This window comes from Gadus macrocephalus, chromosome 7 (genome assembly GCF_031168955.1).
Source record: "Gadus macrocephalus chromosome 7, ASM3116895v1".
NCBI classification, from domain to species: domain Eukaryota; kingdom Metazoa; phylum Chordata; class Actinopteri; order Gadiformes; family Gadidae; genus Gadus; species Gadus macrocephalus.
Genome location: NC_082388.1, coordinates 562247 through 583427, shown reverse-complemented (window position 1 = coordinate 583427; position 21181 = coordinate 562247). Strand labels below are relative to the sequence as shown.

General features: G+C 51.6%; 2 protein-coding genes across 5 annotated transcripts in view; both read left to right on the top strand.

The window, feature by feature from the left end:
- LOC132460670 (abl interactor 2-like) overlaps positions 1-10173 on the top strand; it is a 48492-nt gene extending 38319 nt beyond the window's left edge. The window contains 5 exon segments of the mRNA XM_060055499.1: positions 4966-5118; positions 6825-6902; positions 7511-7572; positions 7574-7718; positions 8611-10173. Coding sequence (XP_059911482.1) covers positions 4966-5118; positions 6825-6902; positions 7511-7572; positions 7574-7718; positions 8611-8786 — 614 coding nt within the window. The 3' untranslated portion in view covers positions 8787-10173.
- A 2628-nt stretch (positions 10174-12801) lies between these two features.
- Positions 12802-21181, top strand: part of LOC132461198 (protein Shroom2-like) — a 32936-nt gene continuing 24556 nt past the window's right edge. The window contains exons 1-3 of one of the 4 annotated variants that reach the window (XM_060056251.1): positions 12802-13344; positions 13418-13611; positions 18704-18846. In XM_060056251.1, the coding sequence (XP_059912234.1) occupies positions 13423-13611; positions 18704-18846 (332 nt within the window). In that variant the 5' untranslated portion in view covers positions 12802-13344; positions 13418-13422. Of the gene's footprint in view, positions 13612-18703; positions 18847-19341; positions 19866-21181 lie in introns of those variants that run through there. The other 3 variants (XM_060056249.1, XM_060056250.1, XM_060056253.1) reach the window with 3 other exon arrangements.

Sequence of the window (21181 nt, the reverse complement as noted above, 5' to 3'; positions counted from 1 at the left end):
CGTACATCGCAGAGCTTCATAGATGCTGGCCAGATTCAAGGGCTCTCTCCCAGCACACTAGTGATAGCAGAGGTCTGGCAACTATGGCCAATGCTGATTCTTATGGCTTGGACCGGTTAGCTCCGATTGAGCCTGCTATAGCGTCCCTGGTTGTCTCCCCGGACGAGGCTCTGAGAACCGATGCGCGCTGCCCTCAGCCCCAGTGCCGGATTACAGATGACCTCCTTACCAGGAGTTACAACATTGCTGCCCGTGTGGCAGGGCTCCAGACTAACTTTTTCCTTGGGTGCACTGGTGCGCTAAAATTTTAGTATTTATGGTGCTCCCACGTTTTGCTCCCGACCAGGTTTGGTTGCGAGCGTAAGTCACCATTGTGATACAGTGACGCTTAAAGAGATCGACTTTCATGGTACAGCTAACCCAGGCTTTCAGCTCAACGTACCTCGCTAACCCTCTAATCGAGCTTCGTAGTACAGGCCCCTGGATTGGGCTTCGCGGGTGTGTTTCCCGGCGTTTCTATTGTTACCGGTCTTGCGTGTTCCAACGGTTTATTGGGTGTCTAATAAATCGCTGTCTAATCAATACTTCATTCACTGTCTCTTCCGTGGTTATTACAATATTATGAATAGACTGCTCTGTAAAAAAATAAATAATAATAATTATACCAGATACATTTTCAGTCGCACCGGTGCGCCCAAATAAAATATTTGGGCGCACTACCCCGAATTCTAGGCGCATGTGCGCCCAAATTAGGCGCACTCTGGAGCCCTGCCGTGTGGGACGTCTTGGGAATTCGCTTTCTCACATCGTTCTGGCGCTGTCTCAGACTATACGTGGGTCAGGTGCTGATCCTTCAGCACAGACCCTCAGTGATGCTTCACTGCAAACTTTTGCGTACATGACTAGGGAGCTAGGCAGGTTAATGTCAACTGTTACGTTGGCGCGCCGCCAGGTTTGGCTGGCGCAGTCACCCCTTTCGGAGGTGTGTCGACGGACCCTCCGTTCTCTTCCAGTGGTCCCAGGCCAGACGTTTGGGCCAGCTGCTCTTCAGGCCCTGGAGCGAAGTGTACAGGTTGGCCAGGCTAGCCAGCAGTTTGCTAGCTTACGGCGTGCACCTCTGCTTCATTCTAGGCCGGGGGCCTCTGCGGTACACGGTGCCAATAGCTCTCAACCTCGTTCAGGTGGACAATCGAGGGGCCAGCACTTCTCAGCACGGGCTGACCAGCGCCATAGCTCTGCGCCACGGGTGGCATTTCAGGCGCCAAGATGTTCGGCGCCCAGCCGCCGCCCCCCCAGGGCCCTTAGGCGCAGGGGGGGTAGGTACTGAAGTCCAATGGCCGGTCGTCGGACGCTTTTCTCAGCAGCACCTGAGCTACTGGCAAGAGCAGACCAGAGACCCTTGGATAGTGTCCACGCTATCCAACGGGTACACACTCCAATTCCGACGCCGGCCCCCAACTTTCAGCGGGATCAAGGTTACCGTGGTCACCAATCCCGACAGATCCCTGGTCCTGAGACAGGAAGTAGCCACCCTCCTTGGGAAGGGTGCTATCGAAGTAGTAGAACCACAAGAACAGCTCGATGGGTTCTACTCAACCTACTTTCTGGTACCGAAGGATGGCGGGTTTCGCCCCATTCTGGACTTGAGAGGGCTGAATCAGTTCCTCAAGGTTCTTCCCTTCCACATGCTGCGTGTTGCGGACGTCGTCCAGGCTATCGCTCAGGGGGACTGGTTTGTATCAATAGACCTGAAAGACGCTTGCTTTCACGTCCCTATTACCCAACGTCACAGGCGGTTCCTCCGCTTTGCTTTTCTGGGCAAGGTGTACCAGTTCAGGGTTCTTCCGTTCGGGCTGTCTCTGGCCCCGCGTATATTTAAACGGTGTGTAGCAGCAGCCCTGTCACCATTACAGGCCACAGGTATGGCGATACTGCCATACCTGGACGACTGGTTGGTCATTTCCCCAACTCGGGAGCAGGCGGTCAGGGACACAGCCATGCTCCTCAGCCATGTAGACCGGCTTGGCCTTATGGTAAACTTTACCAAGAGCAACCTTACACCATGCCGGGTTGTGAGCTATCTGGGGCTGGTGCTCGACTCGGTGGCCATGCGAGCCTGCCTCTCTCCAAAGCGCGTAGCTACCATTCTGCAGCTGCTACAGCGCTTCAGGCGGGGGAAGTTACTGGAATACAGCCTCTTCCTTCGACTGATAGGTATGCTGACCTCAGCATCCATGGTGGTCCCACTAGGCCTTCTGGAATTGCGTCCCCTTCAGATCTGGGTGAATGGTCTCCACTTGGACCCCAAGTGGCAGAGACACAAGATGGTCAGGGTGTCTGGGCGGTGCCTTCGGGCCCTCAGACCCTGGAGAGAGAGGGCATACCTGATTGCGGGGTCGCCCTTAGGGAGGATAGCTTCCCGGCGGGAGGTTGTGGAGACGGACGCCTCCCTTTCCGGCTGGGGTGCAGTATGGCAGTGCAGGACTGTCAGAGGCCAGTGGGATGCCCAGCAGAGACTGGAGCATATAAATGTGCTGGAACTCCTTGCGGTGTTCTTAGCTCTCAGGCACTTCCTTCCAGTTCTGAGGGACCGACATGTTCTTGTCCGGACAGACAACACCTCCACAGTCTACTACGTCAACCATCAGGGGGGCACCAGATCGAGGCAGAGCCTGCGGGTCACGCAAAGGCTCCTTCCGTGGGCGTTCCCCCATTTTCTAAGCCTGAGGGCTGTCCATGTTCCAGGTGTCCGGAACACAGCGGCAGACCTTCTCTCTCGCCAAGGGCCAACCCCCGGAGAGTGGAGACTCCATCCGGAGGTGGTGGGGATGATTTGGGACAGGTATGGCAGGGCAGTGGCGGATCTCTTTGCTTCCGAAGAGACCACACACTGTCCCCTTTGGTTCTCCTTGACGGAGAGGACCAGTCCCCTAGGGCAGGACGCTCTGGCTCATGCTTGGCCAGACAGCCTGCTTTATGCATTTCCCCCAATTCCCCTTTTACTGGCAACGCTGGACAGGGTCCAGCGTGGCTGTCACAGCCTACTTCTGTTGGCTCCACATTGGCCAGGAAGGCCATGGTTCCCACCATTACTGAAACTCCTCAACGGAGAGCCTTGGTGCCTCCCAGAGAGACAGGACCTTCTGTCTCAGGTAGGCGGACGCATATGGCACACGAATCCTGGCCGCCTGCGGCTGTGCGTGTGGCCCCTGAGAGCCAGGACCCACTGCTGACGTCTTGCGACCAGTCAGTGGTCTGTACTATTTTTAGTTCAAAGGCACCCTCCACTAGGTTGCTCTATGCAAACAGGTGGAAGTTGTTTTCACAGTGGTGCGTGGCGCGGGGCGAAGTTCCGGAGACTTGCTCAGTGGTAGTGATACTACACTTTCTGCAGTCTGTGTTGGACAACAGAAGAGCTGCGTCTACCCTGCGTGTTTATATGGCCACGATCTCAGCCACACACGCAAGGGTGGATAACCAGACGGTAGGGTCCCACTACCTAATCAGGCAGTTTCTGAAGGGAGCCCAGAGGCTTCAACCGCCGCGATCCCTGAGGGCACCAACATGGGACCTGAAAGTAGCTCTGAGGTCCTTATGTCTACCCCCATTTGAGCCACTAAGTCAGGCAGACCTGACGTGGCTGTCCATGAAGACGGCATTTCTCCTTGCCATTGCAACTGCAAAACGGGTCGGTGAACTCCATGCCTTGTCAGTGAGCCAGGCGTGTTTGCGCTGGCACGCAGTTGGGTCAGGAGTGGTGCTCTGGCCGAACCCATCCTTCCTACCCAAACGATTGTCTCCCCATCATGTAAACCAATCAATCAAGTTGGCTGCTTTCAATCCCCCAGGCTCTCCAGGGGGTGCAGAAAGAGTGTCAGACCTATTGTGCCCGGTGCGGGCGCTTAGGGCATATGTTGAAGCGACAACCAGCTTGCGTAAGACAGATAACCTCTTTGTCTGTTACGGGGGCTGCAGGAAGGGGGCTGCCCTGTCAAAACAGAGACTCTCCCACTGGGTTGTGGATGTGGTCTTGAATGCCTATAGGGCACAGGGGCTCCCTATGCCCTTGGCCGTTAAGTGCCACTCTACCAGGAGTATGGCTACTTCATGGGCTGCCTTGAAGGGGGTTCCACTTCAGGACATTTGCTCCGTGGCTACATGGTCCTCATCATGTACGTTTGCCCGATACTACAGGGTTAATGTCGCTGCTCCTCATCCTGTGGCGACGGCTGTCTTGTCGGCGGCTTCGAGCCCTTGATTGAAGTGAGCACTCTTCGTGACCTTTTTGGTATTAGTCATCCAGTGCTAAAGCACCGCCTCTGGCGGTCAGTAGGAATGAAATAGAACGATAGTTACGTATGTAACTACGGTTCTATGAATTCCGGATGACCGCCAGAGTTCTCTGTCACTCAGACTTCTCAGATTCCGCGAGAAGATCCAGTTGAAACAGAACCTCGGGTGACTCCGGAATATATAGACTTTCTCGGGTCACCCAGGTGTCACAGGTGACTTTTTTGGTATAATTACTCGACCTGCGCATGCGCGAGATGGAACATCCAGTGCTAAAGCACCGCCTCTGGCGGTCATCCGGAATTCATAGAACCGTAGTTACATACGTAACTATCGTTCTCTGTTTCCGTGGTTTCAGTCGGTCCATCGCGCCTCTCCTCCTCATCCCATAGTCGCCATGGATCCATCGCCAGCCCCTGGCTGCGTCTTGTTGATGTTGTCGTGTTTTGAATGCACCGGGCTGGATGTCGTCACGCCGCTACCATGCTACCGCTACATAGCCGCTGTCATTCCATGCTGGTGTACCTGTTCTGTTGGTTTCTGCTGATCAAACCTCATCCTCCATTCAGTGGATGAGACTCAGTGTCGGCGCCTCATTGGTCCAGCTTCAGCCTTTAGAATGTGATGATGAGGATGAGAATACGCTAACGTCCGTGTGTCCCCCCCCCCCCCCAGGTGCGCCTCAGTTCTACTCGATGAACCGGCCGCTGCAGACGGTGCAGAGCCCCCCGGTGGGGGGGTCCCTGCCCTACCGCCGGCCCTCCTCTGTCACCGGGCAGCCCGCCCACCACCAGCTCAACGGGGGCCCGCACTACACCCAGGGCCAAGGTACCGGCCGGGGCCACGTCGCCTCGCTCTGCACACATGCTCACCGGAGCTGTGCTGCGAGGTGTTTACACTCTGTGTTAACACTCGGGGCATTTACACTCGGTGTTTACGCTCGGGGTGTTTACGCTCGGGCGTTTATGCTCGGGGTGTTTACACTCGGTGTTTACGCTCTGGCCGTTTACAATCAGGGCGTTTACAGTCAGGGCGTTTACACTCGGTGTTTACGCTCGGAGTGTTTACACTCAGGGAGTTTACGCTTGGGTGTTTACACTCAGGGCGTTTACAGTCAGGGCGTTTACAGTCAGGGCGTTTACACTCTGGGCGTTTACACTCGGTGTTTACGCTCGGTGTTTACACTCAGGGCGTTTACACTCGTTGTTTACACTCAGGGCGTTTACGCTCGGTGTTTTCACTCAGGGCGTTTACACTCGGGCGTTTACACTCAGGGCATTTACGCTCGGGCGTTTACGCTCAGGGCGTTTACGCTCGGTGTTTACACTCGGGGTGTTTATACTCTGGGCGTTTAGCAGACGCTTTACCCAGCGCGACTTACAATAAGTCTGTCAGGAGAAAGAGAAACAACAGTATGTCTCTGTGGGTACAGTTAGGATGTTCATAGAAGCGTCTGTCTGTGTTGTGTGTCTGTGTGAGAGCGATGGTTCATTGTTCAATACACCTTGAGTTCATGCACTTTATTCCTGCAGAACAGAATTGCTTATCCAGCTTTAGGATGATGCTGCTAAATCAATTTCAAGATGGTTCATGGGTGTCACAAAAACACATTAATTGTTTCTTGTAAAATGGGTTATGCTGCCTTGAATATGTTCAAGCAACATGGAGATGCAAACTGTTGAGTTTTTTTTTTTTTTTTGGGGAGATATCATTAAACTAAGTTATAATGAAGGCAAAACATAAACTACATATATTATAACCTTGTTTATCTTTAACATAAATAATAACAATAACACAAAACCTGCAGCAACCCATTCTGGCTCCAACAAATCCCTTCTGCTTGCTGTATTCATGAGGTCGGTGTTGGCTCCATCAGTGGAAGAAGACTTTGTAGGATAGAGACGGTCTCTCCCTGTGATGACCTCTAGTCTCCCTGTCTCAGTGCTCAGTCCTCTGTTGTGTTGAAGACGTTCTTCCAGGATGCAGAACATCTGTTCTCTGCCTCCGGTCCAACACCTGGCTGATCTCATCATGTGATGATTGGTTCTGCTCTGACGGGTCCTCACACCTCACTTTATATAAATTTATATATATCCCTCTGTCTGTCTCTCACTTAAACTCTTTCTCTGTCTCACTTTCTCTCTCTGTCTCCCTGTGTGTGTGTGTGTGTGTGTGTGTGTGTGTGTGTGTGTGTGTGTGTGTGTGTGTGTGTGTGTGTGTGTGTGTGTGTGTGTGTGTGTGTGTGTGTGTGTGTGTGTGTGTGTGTGTGTGTGTGTGTGTGTCGCTCTGTCTCTCTTGTATGTGCGTGTCTGTTTTTGTCTCTGTTACTGTTTCCCCATATCTCTCTCTCTCTCTCTCTCTCTCTCTCTCTCTCTCTCTCTCTCTCTCTCTCTCTCTCTCTCTCTCTCTCTCTCTCTCTCTCTCTCTCTCTCTCTCTCTCTCTCTCTCTCTCTCTCTCTCTCTCTCTCTCTCTCTCTCTCTCTCTCTCTCTCTCTCTCTCTCTCTCTCTCTCTCTCTCTCTGTGTGTGTGTCAGGCCCGCCCCCCCCCCCAGCCTTGCAGATCACCCCCCAGCTCCCTCTGGTGGGCTTCGTGGCCCGAGTGCAGGAGACCAGTAAGTCCCCGCCTCCTAGACTCCGCCTCCTGGACTTGAGGACCGCCTCACCATGTGGTCGCACGGTGCAACGAACGCATGAACAGATGAAAGCATGAACAGATGAACGCATGCTCTCTTCCCTTTGTAATGGGTCAAGCTCCCTCCCTCCATCTCGACTGTGTCTCTCTGTCTCCGTCTCTCTCTCTGGCTCTCTCCCGCCGTCTCTCTCCTTCTCTGTCTGTCTGTCTGTCTCTCCGTCCGTCCGTCCGTCTCTCTCTCCCTTTGCATGGACAACGTTTCCTGGGTCTGTCTTCACTCTCTTAGACACGATCTCTCCCGCCTTCCTCTTGATGGGCCCAAGGTTACCATGGTAACCCACAGCATGCGTGGTTCCAGGAGGATGATACCCCAGCATGCACTGCTCTCCCTACACTGCCTACTCTCCTGAACAGTTAAATGGTTGTTGTGTTGTTGTTGTGGTATTAATGTTTGGGGATTTAGCTCTCGCCGTGAATCGTAAGTGACAGATGCCTTTGTCGGTCCCGCCCCCTTCTCTCCTCCAATCGCTGGTCCCGCCCCCGGTGTCCCCTCTCCTGATTGGCCGTTCTCTGTGTCACTCCACCCAGTCTCGGACGTGCCCCCGCCCCCTCCGCCCGCCGAGGAGCCGGTGTTTGAGGAGCTGGCCCCGCCCCCCCCCCCTGCAGGAGGAGTACGAGGAGGAGGAGCTGGACGGGGAGGAGGAGGAGGAAGAGGAGGAGTCGGCCGTAGTGGAGTACAGCGACCCCTACGCCGAGGAAGACCCCCCGTGGGCCCCCCGCACCTACCTGGAGAAAGGTGAGTCCCTCCGCGTTAGACCCCGCCCCTCGTTAGGCTGCTGCTCGTTAGACCCCCCTCGTTAGGAGGACCCCCCCCGGCCCCCCCTCACCTGCCTGGAGAAAGGTGAGTGCCTCCGCGTTAGACCCCGCCCCTCGTTAGGCTGCTGCTCGTTAGACCCCCCTGGCCCCCCCCCCCACCTACCTGGAGAAAGGTGAATCCCTCCTCGTTAGACCCCGCCCCTCGTTAAGCTGCTGCTCGTTAGACCCCCTCGTTAGGAGGACCCCCCTCACCTGCCTGGAGAAAGGTGAGTGCCTCCGCGTTAGACCCCGCCCCTCGTTAGGCTGCTGCTCGTTAGACCCCCCTGGCCCCCCCCCACCTACCTGGAGAAAGGTGAATCCCTCCTCGTTAGACCCCGCCCCTCGTTAAGCTGCTGCTCGTTAGACCCCCTCGTTAGGAGGACCCCCCCCACCTACCTGGAGAAAGGTGAGTCCCTCCTCGTTAGGCCCGCCCCTCTTTAGGAGGACCCCCCCCACCTACCTTGAGAAAGGTGAGTCCCTCCTCGTGAGGCCCGCCCCTCGTTAGGAGGACCCCCTCCCCACCTACCTGGAGAAAGATTAGCTCGTTCGGCCCCCCCTCGATAGGCTGCTGCTCGTTAAGGCTTCAGGTCAAGGGTCAAGGTCATCGGTTCTGACCAATCACGGGGCGGAGGCGGGTCTAGGGGCCTCAGCAGGGAGCAGGATGTGAGTCGGACCCCACAGCCTGCCACACAGGGATAAGCCTTCGGGCTTCATCGTGACAGCCCTGACTGTTCATGTATTTCAACGTATGACACAGAGTGCTGTTCATGTTTTACATCAAAAGGGTCAAATGAAATCACTCAGGACCCTGCCTCTCCCCTTCCCCCCCCCAGTGGTGGCCATCTACGACTATGCGAGGGACAAGGAGGACGAGCTGTCCTTCATGGAGGGGGCCATCATCTACGTGATCAAGAAGAACGACGACGGCTGGTACGAGGGCACCATGGGGGGCACCACCGGCCTGTTCCCCGGGAACTACGTGGAGAGCATCATGCACTACGCCGACTAGAGGCCCCGCCCCCACAGGGGGGGAGAGGGGGGGGAGCCCACCAGAGCCCCGCCCCCCCTTCCCGCGCCAGGGGAACAAGTCAGGGACTTTGGTCAGACAGAGCATGATCACTCTACTGGGAGGACTGGGAGGATCTACCCGACTGGGAGCTGGATTGGGAGCCTGACTGGGGGGGAACTGGACTGGGAGAACTGGGAAGAAATACCGGACTGGGAGGAAGAATTTTCCATTTTTCTTTTCTTGAAGGAGTTCTAAACGACAAACTGACGTTGGCCCGTCGCCACGGCCGCCATTTTGTTTCTCCGCTCCTCTCCATATATACTCTTACCTGTAATACAATATTCTTTACTCATTATTCAGCATTTGGGAGATTTAGTTTTACGCGGTTGCGACTTCTCATTCCGACCTTTGTTCCGATCTTTCTAAGCAGTATTTATTTGGCCTCAGTAGTTGGACGGGGTTGTGGGTTTGAAACCGGGGTTTATTGTTTTGTCGTTGATGTTTTTAATCGTGTTCTCCACGCAGCCAGCCCTGGAAGGGGCGGGTCTTGCGTTTGACGTCGCCGACCGACCAAGAAGAAATCCTGAACTTTCTAGAATTCTGAATCTGAGAGTTCCGGAACGTGGAACCAAAGGTTCCAAGGTGCCAAAGCCCTCGAAGCTACAGAGTATAAGCACAGACAAAGTCCTACACTAGACTAAAGTAGACACATGAATCTATATATATGAAAGATATATAAATGTATACGATATCAAAGTCCCGCTTAGTTAGAAAAACAGAAGTATTTTTTTACAGGTTGATTTGGAACGGGTTATCGTAACTTACTAGTAACCTTTTGACTGACAGGGGGGCGTGACACCACTAGGCTCCGCCCCCTGCTGTTTTTAGGGCGGGACCACCCCCCCCCCACACAGGGAGCCATCCCATAATTCAGCCCGACAGCCACAAAGTCGCTTCCCCCTTCGTGCAAAACAATAATAGACGCTTCCGACTTTCGTAGCTCGTAAACGTAAAGTTTGTTGGGAGTTCTCAAACGGAAGGCGATAAACGAGGCCTCGTTTCCATGGTGATGTTAATTGTGTAAACTGAGATGTATTTTTGAAGGGCTTTAACAACTATTACGGGCCTGGTTTGTATTTGACTTCTTTTAGTGGGTTTCCATTCCGTTGCCGGGTGACAGACGCATGTTTCGATATGAAAAAAGCCGATGTTTCTTTTGTCCCCCGGCCGGCGGTCTTAAAGTCTTAATATTTCCGATGAGTGGTTGTTTTTATTTTCGGTTCTCGGGACCCGTGCCATAACCAAGTGCTTGTTCTGTCTGACGCTTGTCTCTTCATCGCAATAAATATCAGCCCCGTCACGGGAACCGTTTGCATCGGAAAACAAACTCAGCGTTATTTGTTCTCTTATGTTTCTTTCCTTTTAGGGGCGGGGCTTAAAGCACACATTCATGTAGTATTAAAGATGTCAAAGTATGTTGAGAGGAAGTGATGTTAAATGTTGATGTATTACGTCCTAACCAACGGAGACTCCATATGAACTTAAGCCAGCAAGCTAGCTAACCGCTATGTTAGCTAACTTCTGCGTTAGCTAACTTATTCGTTAGCTAACCGCTACATTAGCTAACCGCGGTGTTACCCGCGGCTATCTTATGTAGCGGTTAGCTAATGAATTCTCTAACGACATTCTCTCCAGCTTTTCGGTTCTGACTGGGACAGGATGGGGATGTTGTCTTAAAGTGTTTATGATTAGAAACAGAGAAGACAGACGTCCTCAGCTTTTGTTTATGGAGGATCTCATGTTTTATCTTTAACCTCACTTTAGCTTTTATTGTTGAGACAAAGCGGATAAAAAACACCTGGAACAGGTGAAGATCACGGGTGAGGATCGCGGATGAACATCTGGGACAGGTGATCACAGGTGAAGATCACGGGTAAGGATCAAAGTGAAGATCCCAGGAGATCACAGGTGATCACAAGTGAAGATCACAGGTAAGGATCAAAGGTGAAGATCACAGGTGAACATCTGGGACAGGTGATCACAGGTGAAGATTTTCTGTGTTTGTGGATTAAAGACCCACCCCCCCCTCGCTGAAGTCTCCCTACTTTGTAAAAGACAATACAATTATTCTGATTTCTTGCACATTATGGTATCCATTAATTGCCATTATATCACTGTGTGTGTGTGTGTGCATAGAAAATATCCTGCAAAATGAACATTTTGGGTTTATCTTAAATCATAAGCCTAAATGTATTAGCCATAATTATGTTGTCTTTTTAGTTTATATATCTATAACCTCCAAATATGTCAATTGCTGGATTCAATAACATGTTTGAAATACGAAGGTGATAAACTAATCAAGTTCAGCCACGGAAAGAACAAGCCAATCGTAATAATCGAATCCCCTCAGGAGCAGCACGTCTAAACGGTCCTCGTCTGGGGATTGATAAAGAAAAAATATAATTTTAAATTGTAAGTCTCAAACTATAGCGGGCAGACGTGTGTGTCTGAACCATGGGGACAGAAAACTAGACAACATGATGTGTGCGTGTGTGGTAAATACAGACCATAATAGAGTGGCGAGGTCACACCCCTTCCGGTAGAGCCCATGGGACCTATGAGATCGAAAAATATGTATGGGTTTCAATGGAGAGAAAGTAATTATCTTCTGGTCCCAGTCTTTATATGGCCCGGATTACACATATGTTGTTTGTGGATTTAAATGAAAAGAAAAATATGCCAAGAGTTTGATCGTTTATTGTGCTATTTTTCAGTTAAAGGCTGTAGAGAAAACACGAGAAAGACTACACGTCTCGCATGTGACGTCATGCTCCCTCCGACTGGCGTGTACAAGACCGGAGAATCTCCCCGTCGGCATAACTGAAACTCTCCACATGCCCCGATTTATAATGGTTTTCACCTCTTTCGATGCTGTTATCCTCCCCTTGGTAAAAGCGGTGAAGTGGAGCAGAGAGACACACACACACACACACACACACACACACACACACACACACACACACAGGCACACACACACAGGCACACAGGCACACACACACACAGGCACACACACACACACAGGCACACACAGTTCAAAGTGCAAAAGCAGCATGTTTGCTGTGGGAGACATTAAAGTATTTAAGGTGTATAGCACAGACCGCATCGTCTGTAGTATTTGCTTATTTCTTAATGATTAAATAATCATAATTTGTCAAACTGAAATGTTGCATATTTTATGAAATAACGGGTCTTTTATATCCGAGTTATTTATTTAATGTGAACAGATTACATAGCTTTCCAGTAGCCTAGGCATATTTCAAATAAATAAAAATTAAGTTTTTATTTTATTATCTGGTTATATATTTGGAGTTGGCAATGGCGTCAGGCAGGGAGGAATCTTGTCTCCAATTTTATTCAACTTGTATGTCAATGAATTGTCCATGCAATTGAGAGCCTGTAAGACAGGGTGTATGAACCACCTTATGTGTGCAGATGATTTGGTCATTATTAGCCCAAGTAGTGCTGGACTACAACAACTCCTTAATATCTGCATTTAGTATGGATTAAAACAGGACATTAAATATAATGCTAGCAAGAGTGCTGTTTTAATATGTAGAACCAAGCAGGTTAAAAGGCTACATTTCCCTGCGTTCAAACTGTCTGGCAATATTCTTGATGTATTTAGAAGGTTTAAATACCTTGGACATTTTTATAGATGATCAGTTGAATAATGACGACGATGTGTACGGACAATGCTGCAAACTAAACGCCCGAGCAAACACCAATGCACGCAAGTTCAGCTTTTGTTCAACACAGGCGAAGGTAGCCAAAGCATATTGTACACCGCTTTACTGCGCTCAATTATGGTCAAGCTACAAAAGATCTAGCATGCAGAGGCTGAAAGTTGCGTACAATGATGCTATCCTTTTCGTTGTGGTAGGCCTACTTGTAAATCCCACTCTGAGCTGTGCTCGCTATTCCTCCAGCCTGAGGCTGAAATGTTTGTAACTGACTTTTTATATTTTTGTATTGTATTTGTCTTGGGCTATTTATGGACTGGAGTCTGAAATAAAGTTTTCATATCATATATCATATAATCTATCTCCTGATATCAAAAGTATAATTAAATATACATAACTACTATACATCATTAATATATAAAAATGACACAAGCGCGTTGGGGTCTTGCGTCCACCAGGGGGCGCCGCTGCACCATATCTCCACCACATGGGAGTCATCACCCGGAGGACTGATGATGTCAGGGTGTAGTGTTGTCGGGTAGAGACGCTCTGCAGGACGGGCAGGAGAGCCGGTGACTGTCGGGTGGTTATTTTTCTTTTAGCAAACAAAGTTCTGGAAATAACCGTGAGGATGGAGGAACCCGGTTCACCTGAAGAACGGAATATGACCCGGTTCACCTGTGGAGCGGAATAAGACCCGGGTTCATTGTGGTGCCAGCGCATCCATGCGGGGGTTCTAGGAGAGTCTCTGGGGGGTCGTCGGAGCGCGGAGGGGTTGCTGCTGAACCGGACTCCGGGAGGTCGGGATCCTAAAGACGGTACGTTAGTGTGACGTCTCTACGGTTCTTCACGGAGAGGAGGAGGTCGTGACCCGGGATGTTGTGGTTCCAGGAGCGATGACCTGGCTGAAGGAGGTGGACCGCTGGCCCGGGGGAACCCGGGACCCGGACCGGGACCAGGACCGGGACCAGGGGGACTCGGACCTCCAGGGAGAGCTGGTCCAGGTGGTCCTGGAGGGGGGGTCTCCGTGGGGCTTCACCCTGAAGGGGGGGCGAGAGCACCGGGAACGGCTCATCATCACCAAGGTGAGCTGTCTGTGTCTATCTGTCTCTCTAATGGCCGTCTGTCTTTCTAATGACTGTCTGTCTCTCTCTCTAATGACCGTTTGTCTGTCTCTCTAATGACTGTCCGTCTGTTTCTCCTATTGTCTGTCTGTCTCTCTAATGACGTCTGTCTCTCTCTAATGACTGTTTGTCTGTCTCTCTAATGACTGTCTGACAGTTATCAGTATCAAAGCATACAGGTCAGTTAAGTTAGTTAAATTAAAGTTAATGTTGACTAAACTAACAACAAGGAGATGAACACATACAATCTGTGAATCTAATGTTGGTTCTGTTGTTATACCTTTTCACGTCATGTGACCTCCCATTATACAACATGTTATCGTCATGGCGATATATCGTGATAGCGTCAGCTAATGCGAGCCAAAGTTCCTTCTCAAACCTCTAGTAAAGGCTAGTGTGTGGAAGCTAACCATGCTATGTGTTTAGTGTCTCATCCTCACTCATGTTACTGAGCCTCAGTTTGAATAATTCATCAGTTCATCTCAAGTGTCCCTGGAAAAAAACCTGTATGTGATGAAGAGAAACCTCTTTTTAGGACTCGTCGGCCAGCGAAATATTTGATTCAATATTAGAGCATGGTCATGGGAAAGGACAGGCAGCAAAGTTACCAAGGATACATACAGTGAGCTAATGGGTGATCAAGATTATTATAGGGAAACGTTTGCATGTGTGGGTAGTGAATACACAGGTAACCAAGATAAGTGGGAGTGACCATCTGAGAGTTTAGGATTGGCGGGAGAGTTAACTGCAATACACTATGGGGGATGTGGACATGTCTGCAAGCAAGGCTGCAAGAAGGTTAAAGGAATATACACAACAAAGAAGTCAGTAGATTGGCTCGGCCTTATTATCAGACTCAGTGGCTCCAGGGGGAATGCAGATGTGAAGTATCTTAACCAGTTAGAGAGAGGAAGGGATGTAATCTTAAGATACAGGGAGAATGTATCTATTCTTTTTAATGTGAAAAGCAATTATATAAACAAGGCTAATATAATTTGTACATAATTGAATATTATAGTTATGATTGATATTTACACGACTGTGTGTGTGTGTGTGTGTGTGTGTGTGTGTGTGTGTGTGTGTGTGTGTGTGTGTGTGTGTGTGTGTGTGTCTAATGCTGACATGTGTGTATGTCTGTGTGTGCGTCTGTGCAGTAGTGTTGGAGTAGTAGTTGGAGTTAGTGCATGCTGCATGCTACTCTCTGCTCTCAGCTACTGCCACCGGATAGCCCTTTGTTATCAGGGGCGAAAAGAGGAGCCGAGTGCGTCAGTCTCCTCAGCCGGTACAGCCTCTCCACTGCCAAGATCTGGTAAACACCTCCCCGTGGCACACATGGTAACTGGTCCCTTGCGGCCCAAGGCTAAGTTGTACAGGATCTCGGAGCAGCAGTGGGTCCCAGAGACGTGGCATTCAGGCCCATCGGTGAGTGGAAAATGCCCCGTTGCCCGTCAACCACTGTCCCAGTTATGGGTAAATAGCCCCAGCTTGGGTAAATAGTAAAGACCCCAACGGCGGAGCAGGCGGAAGATGGTCGGCGTGAGAACCACCAAAACGGCTTGCAAGGCGGAAGAAGTCAACCCCATAGCCACATGGGTTAACTCGGGAGGGTACAGTGGCTAGGGGAGCAAACCCCGAAAACAAACCTCCACCTGGGGACAGGTACAGGCGGAGTCCAACTGACCGGACCACCGGCAGCCCCCTGCAACTCCTGCCAGACGAAGGTTTTCATGGGTTCCCTCATGCCACTGGAGGTCAATCTGGTATGTGAAGATGGTGGGAGTGAGGTCTGCGCACCCACACCCTCACCTTAATCCTCACCTATGCGCAAGCTTCTTGCTCCCCCCCCAAAAAAAATGTCCTGTGGCGTTGTGGAATGGTGGGTACAGGCCAAGGATGTGGCTCGGAGTATCTCGCTAAACCATGCACACAGGCGGCCATGGAGTGATGGTCGTTAAGACTGTGGGATGGAGCAGCGCGTCTTGTCGTAAGCTTCCATTGCGACTGAGCAGCCCCACACTGCTCAGCCCTGAGATGGGGAAGGACCTAGAAAAGGTGGTCCAAAAATTGCCTGCTCCCCGTATTCCGGACGGTAAGCCGCAACCGTCGGAGCATCCCCTCTCGCGGTCGAAAAATAAAAGATAAAAATAAGCTTCATGGAACGTTCGCACACTGCTGCACCTTCTGCTGGAAGGGGGTCCCTGAAGGCACTCGCCGTCATCATGGAGTTGGCTTTGCTGTGAAGTCTATTCTGCTGCAGCGCATTCCGGAATCCCCCATCGGCATCAATGGACGAATATTGACGTGCAATCCCCTGGCAAAGGAACGCTTTGCCAACCTCATCAGTGCATGTGCACTCACGCTTGATGCCAAGCATAACATCAAAGAGGATTTCTACAGAGCTCTGGATACCATATTACAGAAAACCCCGGCGACGGACAGGCTCATACTCATGGGAGATTTCAATGCTAGAGTGACACGGAGCACCTGGTATGGAGTAAAGTCACTGGCCAGCGTGGAGTGGGGAAGATGAACCACAACGGGCTCAGACTCCTCTCCCTCTGTGCAGAGCACAGGAAGAACAGGCTTAAGACCACCTGGCAGCATCCCCGCTCAAAACATTGGCATTATTATTATTATTATTATTATTATTATTATTATTATTATTATCTCCTTGACTATGTGATTGTCCGTCAAAAGAACAGAAAAGATGTCCTCACCACCCGTGTCATGCGGGGAGTGCTGGACTGACCACCTCACGGTCAGATCCAAACTACTCATTAGCCTTCAGCCCCGTGGCCCGAGGACAGCTCCAAACAAGACACTCAACCATACAGCGCTGAACAGCCCCACCACCAAAGACAACCTTCGACGGCTTCTTGCTGAAAACCTCTATAAGATCCCGGAGGAATCAGCCGACTGGCCAGCCCTGCGCCAAGCTATTCATAGCGCAGCCGTAGAGGTGCTCGATCAGCCAAGGAAACGTCACCAGGACTGGTTTGACTGTAACTCAGCTGAGGTACAGTCACTGCTAAAAACCAAGCATGAGGCCCACAAAGCTCTCCTGTCCTGCCCTTGATCTCCCACCCTTAAAACCACCTTTACTGCTGCAAGAACAGCAACCCCGCGAGCCCTCAGGAATATGGAGGACACCTGGTGGGTGCAAAAGGCGCAAGAGATCCAGAACCTGGCAGATTGCAACAACACTCAAGGCTTTTACGATGCCATAAAAACATTGTACGGCCCCAGGAAGCGGGCGATTGCCCCAGTCCGATCAGCTGATGGGTCCACACTCTTCAAGGACCGCCACGAGATTCTTGACGGTTGGGCACATCATTTTGAGAGTCTCCTCAACCACGCCAACCTTGTCGACGCACATATTCTGGATAATCTCCCAGACCTGCCGCTAACCATGCACCTGGACACCCCACCACTTTACTCCAAATCTAGTCTCGCAAAGCCAGACCAAACTACAGCAAGTAGAATGGTCTGGAACCACGCTATTTAGAGCCGTCTATCCGGGGGGAAACTGGGCTGGCCTGTTTTTATTTCTTTAAACCAATCACAATCGTCTAGGGCGGGGCTAACCCCGGGAAGCAGCAGCGGTGTCCATCCGAAATAGTGCAAGAACATCTTTCTTCTTTCTTCCTCAGCAAATGCTGCAAGCAAATCTTTTGAAGTTCTTTGCAATTTTCGACGGACAGGAAGCAACAGGAAGGGGAGGAGTAGCGGTGGAATCCGACGTTGAGCTATAGACGCTGTCCATTTCCGCTCAGCCAGACTACTCCAAATCCAGCCAGCCATTGCAGGGCTGACGAACAATAAAAGTGCTGGACCCGATGGAATCCCTGCAGAGGTTTTCAAAAACAGAGGATACATCCTCACGCGTCGCCTGCACCTCCTGATCCAAAACATCTGGGAACATGGGACCCTCCCACAGGTCTGGAAGGATGCTAACATCGTGGTCATTTATAAACAGAAAGGAGACAGAGCAGTATGCGGCAACAGCCGCGGAATATCTCTCCTCTCCATCGCAGGGAAAGTCCTGGCCAAGATCATGCTCGGCAGATTGGTTGAGCACATCTCAGAAGGTGTGCTCAACCAGATCCACGAAAGACATGTTTTTTGTCTTGAGGCAGCTCCTGGCGAAGAGCGGAGAACATCACAAAGACCTTTACATAGCCTTCATCGACCTCAGCAAAGCTTTTGACACGTCAACCGTGAGTTGCTCTGGAAACACCTCTGCAAACTTGGGGTACCACCCAAGTTTCTTAGCATCCTACAGCAGCTGCATGACGGTATGCAAGCCAGGGTGCTCACAGGAGAACTCCAGTCAGAGTTTTTCAAGGTAAACGTTGGGGTGAAGCAAGGCTGTGTCTTGGCTCCGGTGCTCTTTAACATCCTCCTCTCTGCCATCACCGGCCTCTTCCACAGTGTCATGGGACATGAAGACGGTGTCCATGTGGAATACCGCCTTGATGGAAGCCTCTTCAACATCCGTCGGCTCCAGGCCCACACAAAGACAAAGACCCGCCAAATCTGTGAGCTTCAGTATGCGGATGACTGTGCCATCTTAGCTCATAGCCGGACTCTATGCAGCACACCCTCAACACAATGTCCAGTCTGTACCAATCCTTTGGCCTACAGGTTAACATTAAAAAAACTGAGGTCATGTCCCATCTCAACATCCCCCCCCCCCAGTTCCACTTAAAACAGTGGATCACTTCACCTCAAGGTAAACGTTGGGGTGAAGCAAGGCTGTGTCATGCTCCCTTGACCCAGAAATACACACCCGGATCAATGAAGCCTCTAAAGTGTCTGTCTGTGTCTCTCTGTATGTGTGTCTGTCTGTTTGTTTGTCTGTCTCTGTGTGTGTGTGTGTGTGTGTCTCTCTCTGTGTGTGTGCGTGTGTGTGTGTGTCTGTCTGTCTGTGTGTGTGTCTCTCTGTGTGTCTCTCTCTCTCTGTCTCTCTCTGTGTGTCTCTCTCTGTCTCTCTCTCTGTCTCTCTCTGTGTGTCTCTGTGTGGTGGTCTGATGCTGACCTGTCTCCCCCCCAGGTGGAGGCAGGCCCCGGGGCCGGGGGCCTCCAGGTGGGGGACGAGGTGGTCCAGGTGGGGGGGGTCCCGCTGGGGGGCTGGAGGCAGGAGGCCATCGCCATGGTGAAGAGCGCCCAGCGCACCCTGGTGCTGGGGGTCCGACGGTACACACACACACACACACACACACACACACACACACACACACACACACACACACACACACACACACACACACACACACACACACACACACACACACACACACACACACACACACACACACACACAGGGGCCAGAGAGACGACCTGATCATTAGATAGATAGATACTTTATTGTCATTGCACATGTCACAAGTACAGAGCAACGAAATTACCAGTTACATCCCGTCCAAGAAACATAAAAGACAGTGTGGGGAGACAGGACGGAAAGACTGTCGGGGCGCACATGCGGTCCCTCGTTAGATAAGAAAAAGGTCAACAAGAGGGTAAACGAGGGGGGGAAAAAGTTGTTTTGTTGTTAACTTAAGAGTTTTATTTTCCTTAATGAGTTTCTCTTCTCACTCATCAGTACAAACGTCCTCATGGCCGAGAGACACTGGGCACCACAGGGGCTCTCTCTCTCTCTCTCTCTCTCTCTCTCTCTCTCTCTCTCTCTCTCTCTCTCTCTCTCTCCTGGTCCTAGCTCACTGGTAACCCAGGTTACCAGTGAGCGGTGTTAACTGGGTGTACACCTTGTCAGAATAATACCCCCCCCGCCTGCTGAAATGGCAACAAAGTCTTAAAGGCTGAGTCCAATTACCAGCCTCAAATCCACCGGCTTTACGGACCGCGCCAAGTCGGCCGGGGGGGCGGGGGTGCTGCCTCCCGGCCTCTCTCCTAAGTCGACCCTGAGCTCAAACCAAACGAAACACAAAACGAACACACAGAATGATTCACTTTGGTTAAAGTCGGCTCTTCACCCAACGGTGGCGGCTGTGCGTCAGTCCGAAGTGTTGCTGCGTCCCCCGTCCCCCCCGTCCCCCCCCGGTCCGGCCGCAGTGGTCTGCTCCGTGTTGCCTAGGTGAGCCACACCGGGGCGGCGCTGCCAGCTGAGACTTCCAGAGCTTTCTGTGACCATGGGCTCCTCTTTGGGGACGGCGCCCCCCCCCTAGGACCACATAACGGAGTCGCTGCCCACTCAGGTACGCTGGTTAACCCGTCTTTGTCGAGTCGTGTCTCTAGCTCACTTTAGGTGAGGCGCCATGTGGTTGTCATGACAACAGAAAGAGTGAGTGGCGCATGGAGCAGGTTGATGTGCAGCTGGGTTTGACAGGCAGACCCTCCTCCATCTTCAGTCAGTGGGGGGGGGGGGGGGGGGGGGTTCACACTCACTCACTCACTCACTCACTCACTCACTCACTCACAGACCTTGAAGCAGTGTGGTAGAGGTGCATTATTCTGAAGGGGTGGTTCCTCAGGTCCACTCTCTGTGGGGGGATGTAGCCTAGCTCCTAGCTCCTAGCGCTAGCGCCCTGTGTTCTATGGCCCTCGTCAGCCCGACTGAAGCCGTGTTGTCATGGCTCTGTCGACGGACGGCGATGACCTGCCTGGTTGTCATAGGAACCAGGTGGGTCATCGGACAGGGCCCGCCCCTCTCCCCCTGGTCAGATGGCCTGGGGGAGAGGGGAACCACTCTCACCGCTCTCTCCGGGAGACCGTCTCCATGACGACCATCCTACAGACCGGGTCAGACAGGTCGTCAAGGAGACCATCTCCATGACGACCATCCTACAGACCAGGTCAGACAGATCTTCAAGGAGACCATCTCCATGACGACCATCCTACAGACCGGGTCAGACCGGTCGTCAAGGAGACCATCTCCTGTCTCTGTTGTAAACGGGGAATGGGTTAACCTAGTGATAGTTAGTGCTTGGCACCTGGTTCTATGAACATCCTTACTGTACCCACAGAGATATGTTGTTGTTTCTCTTTCTAATGACTAATGGACTTATTGTAAACCTCTCTGGATAAAAGCTTCTGCTGAATGTAAATGTGGTGTGAATATCAGAAGGTTGTGTCCTCTGAGGAGTTGTCATTACGTTCTGTGGTCTCTCTGCGGTTCAGTGCTTCAGACAGGACCACCTAGTTCTCGTGTTTTGGATTGCAGTGTCCCAGATTGGGCTGTGACGCAAACCCTTATCGAACCGCTCTCCCAGTGGTGCAGTGTTGAAGTTTTTATCCATGTTTCCTTTGCTTCATATCTTTGCTCCTGAATCACATGCTGAGTGGTGACTGGAATGCGTTTATACCGCGCTGCTCTAACCAGTGGCCGCTCAAAGCGCTTTACAGTATCGCCTCACATTCACCCAAGGGCGAAGGCCAGCTGGTCAGGAGCAGTCAGGGTGAGGTGTCTCAGGGACACCTTTGCGCTAGGAGGAGCCGGGGATCAAACCGGCACCCTTCAGGTGACCAGTCAACCGCTCTGTAGGCCTGCTGGGTTCTGCCCCCGTCTCTTCAC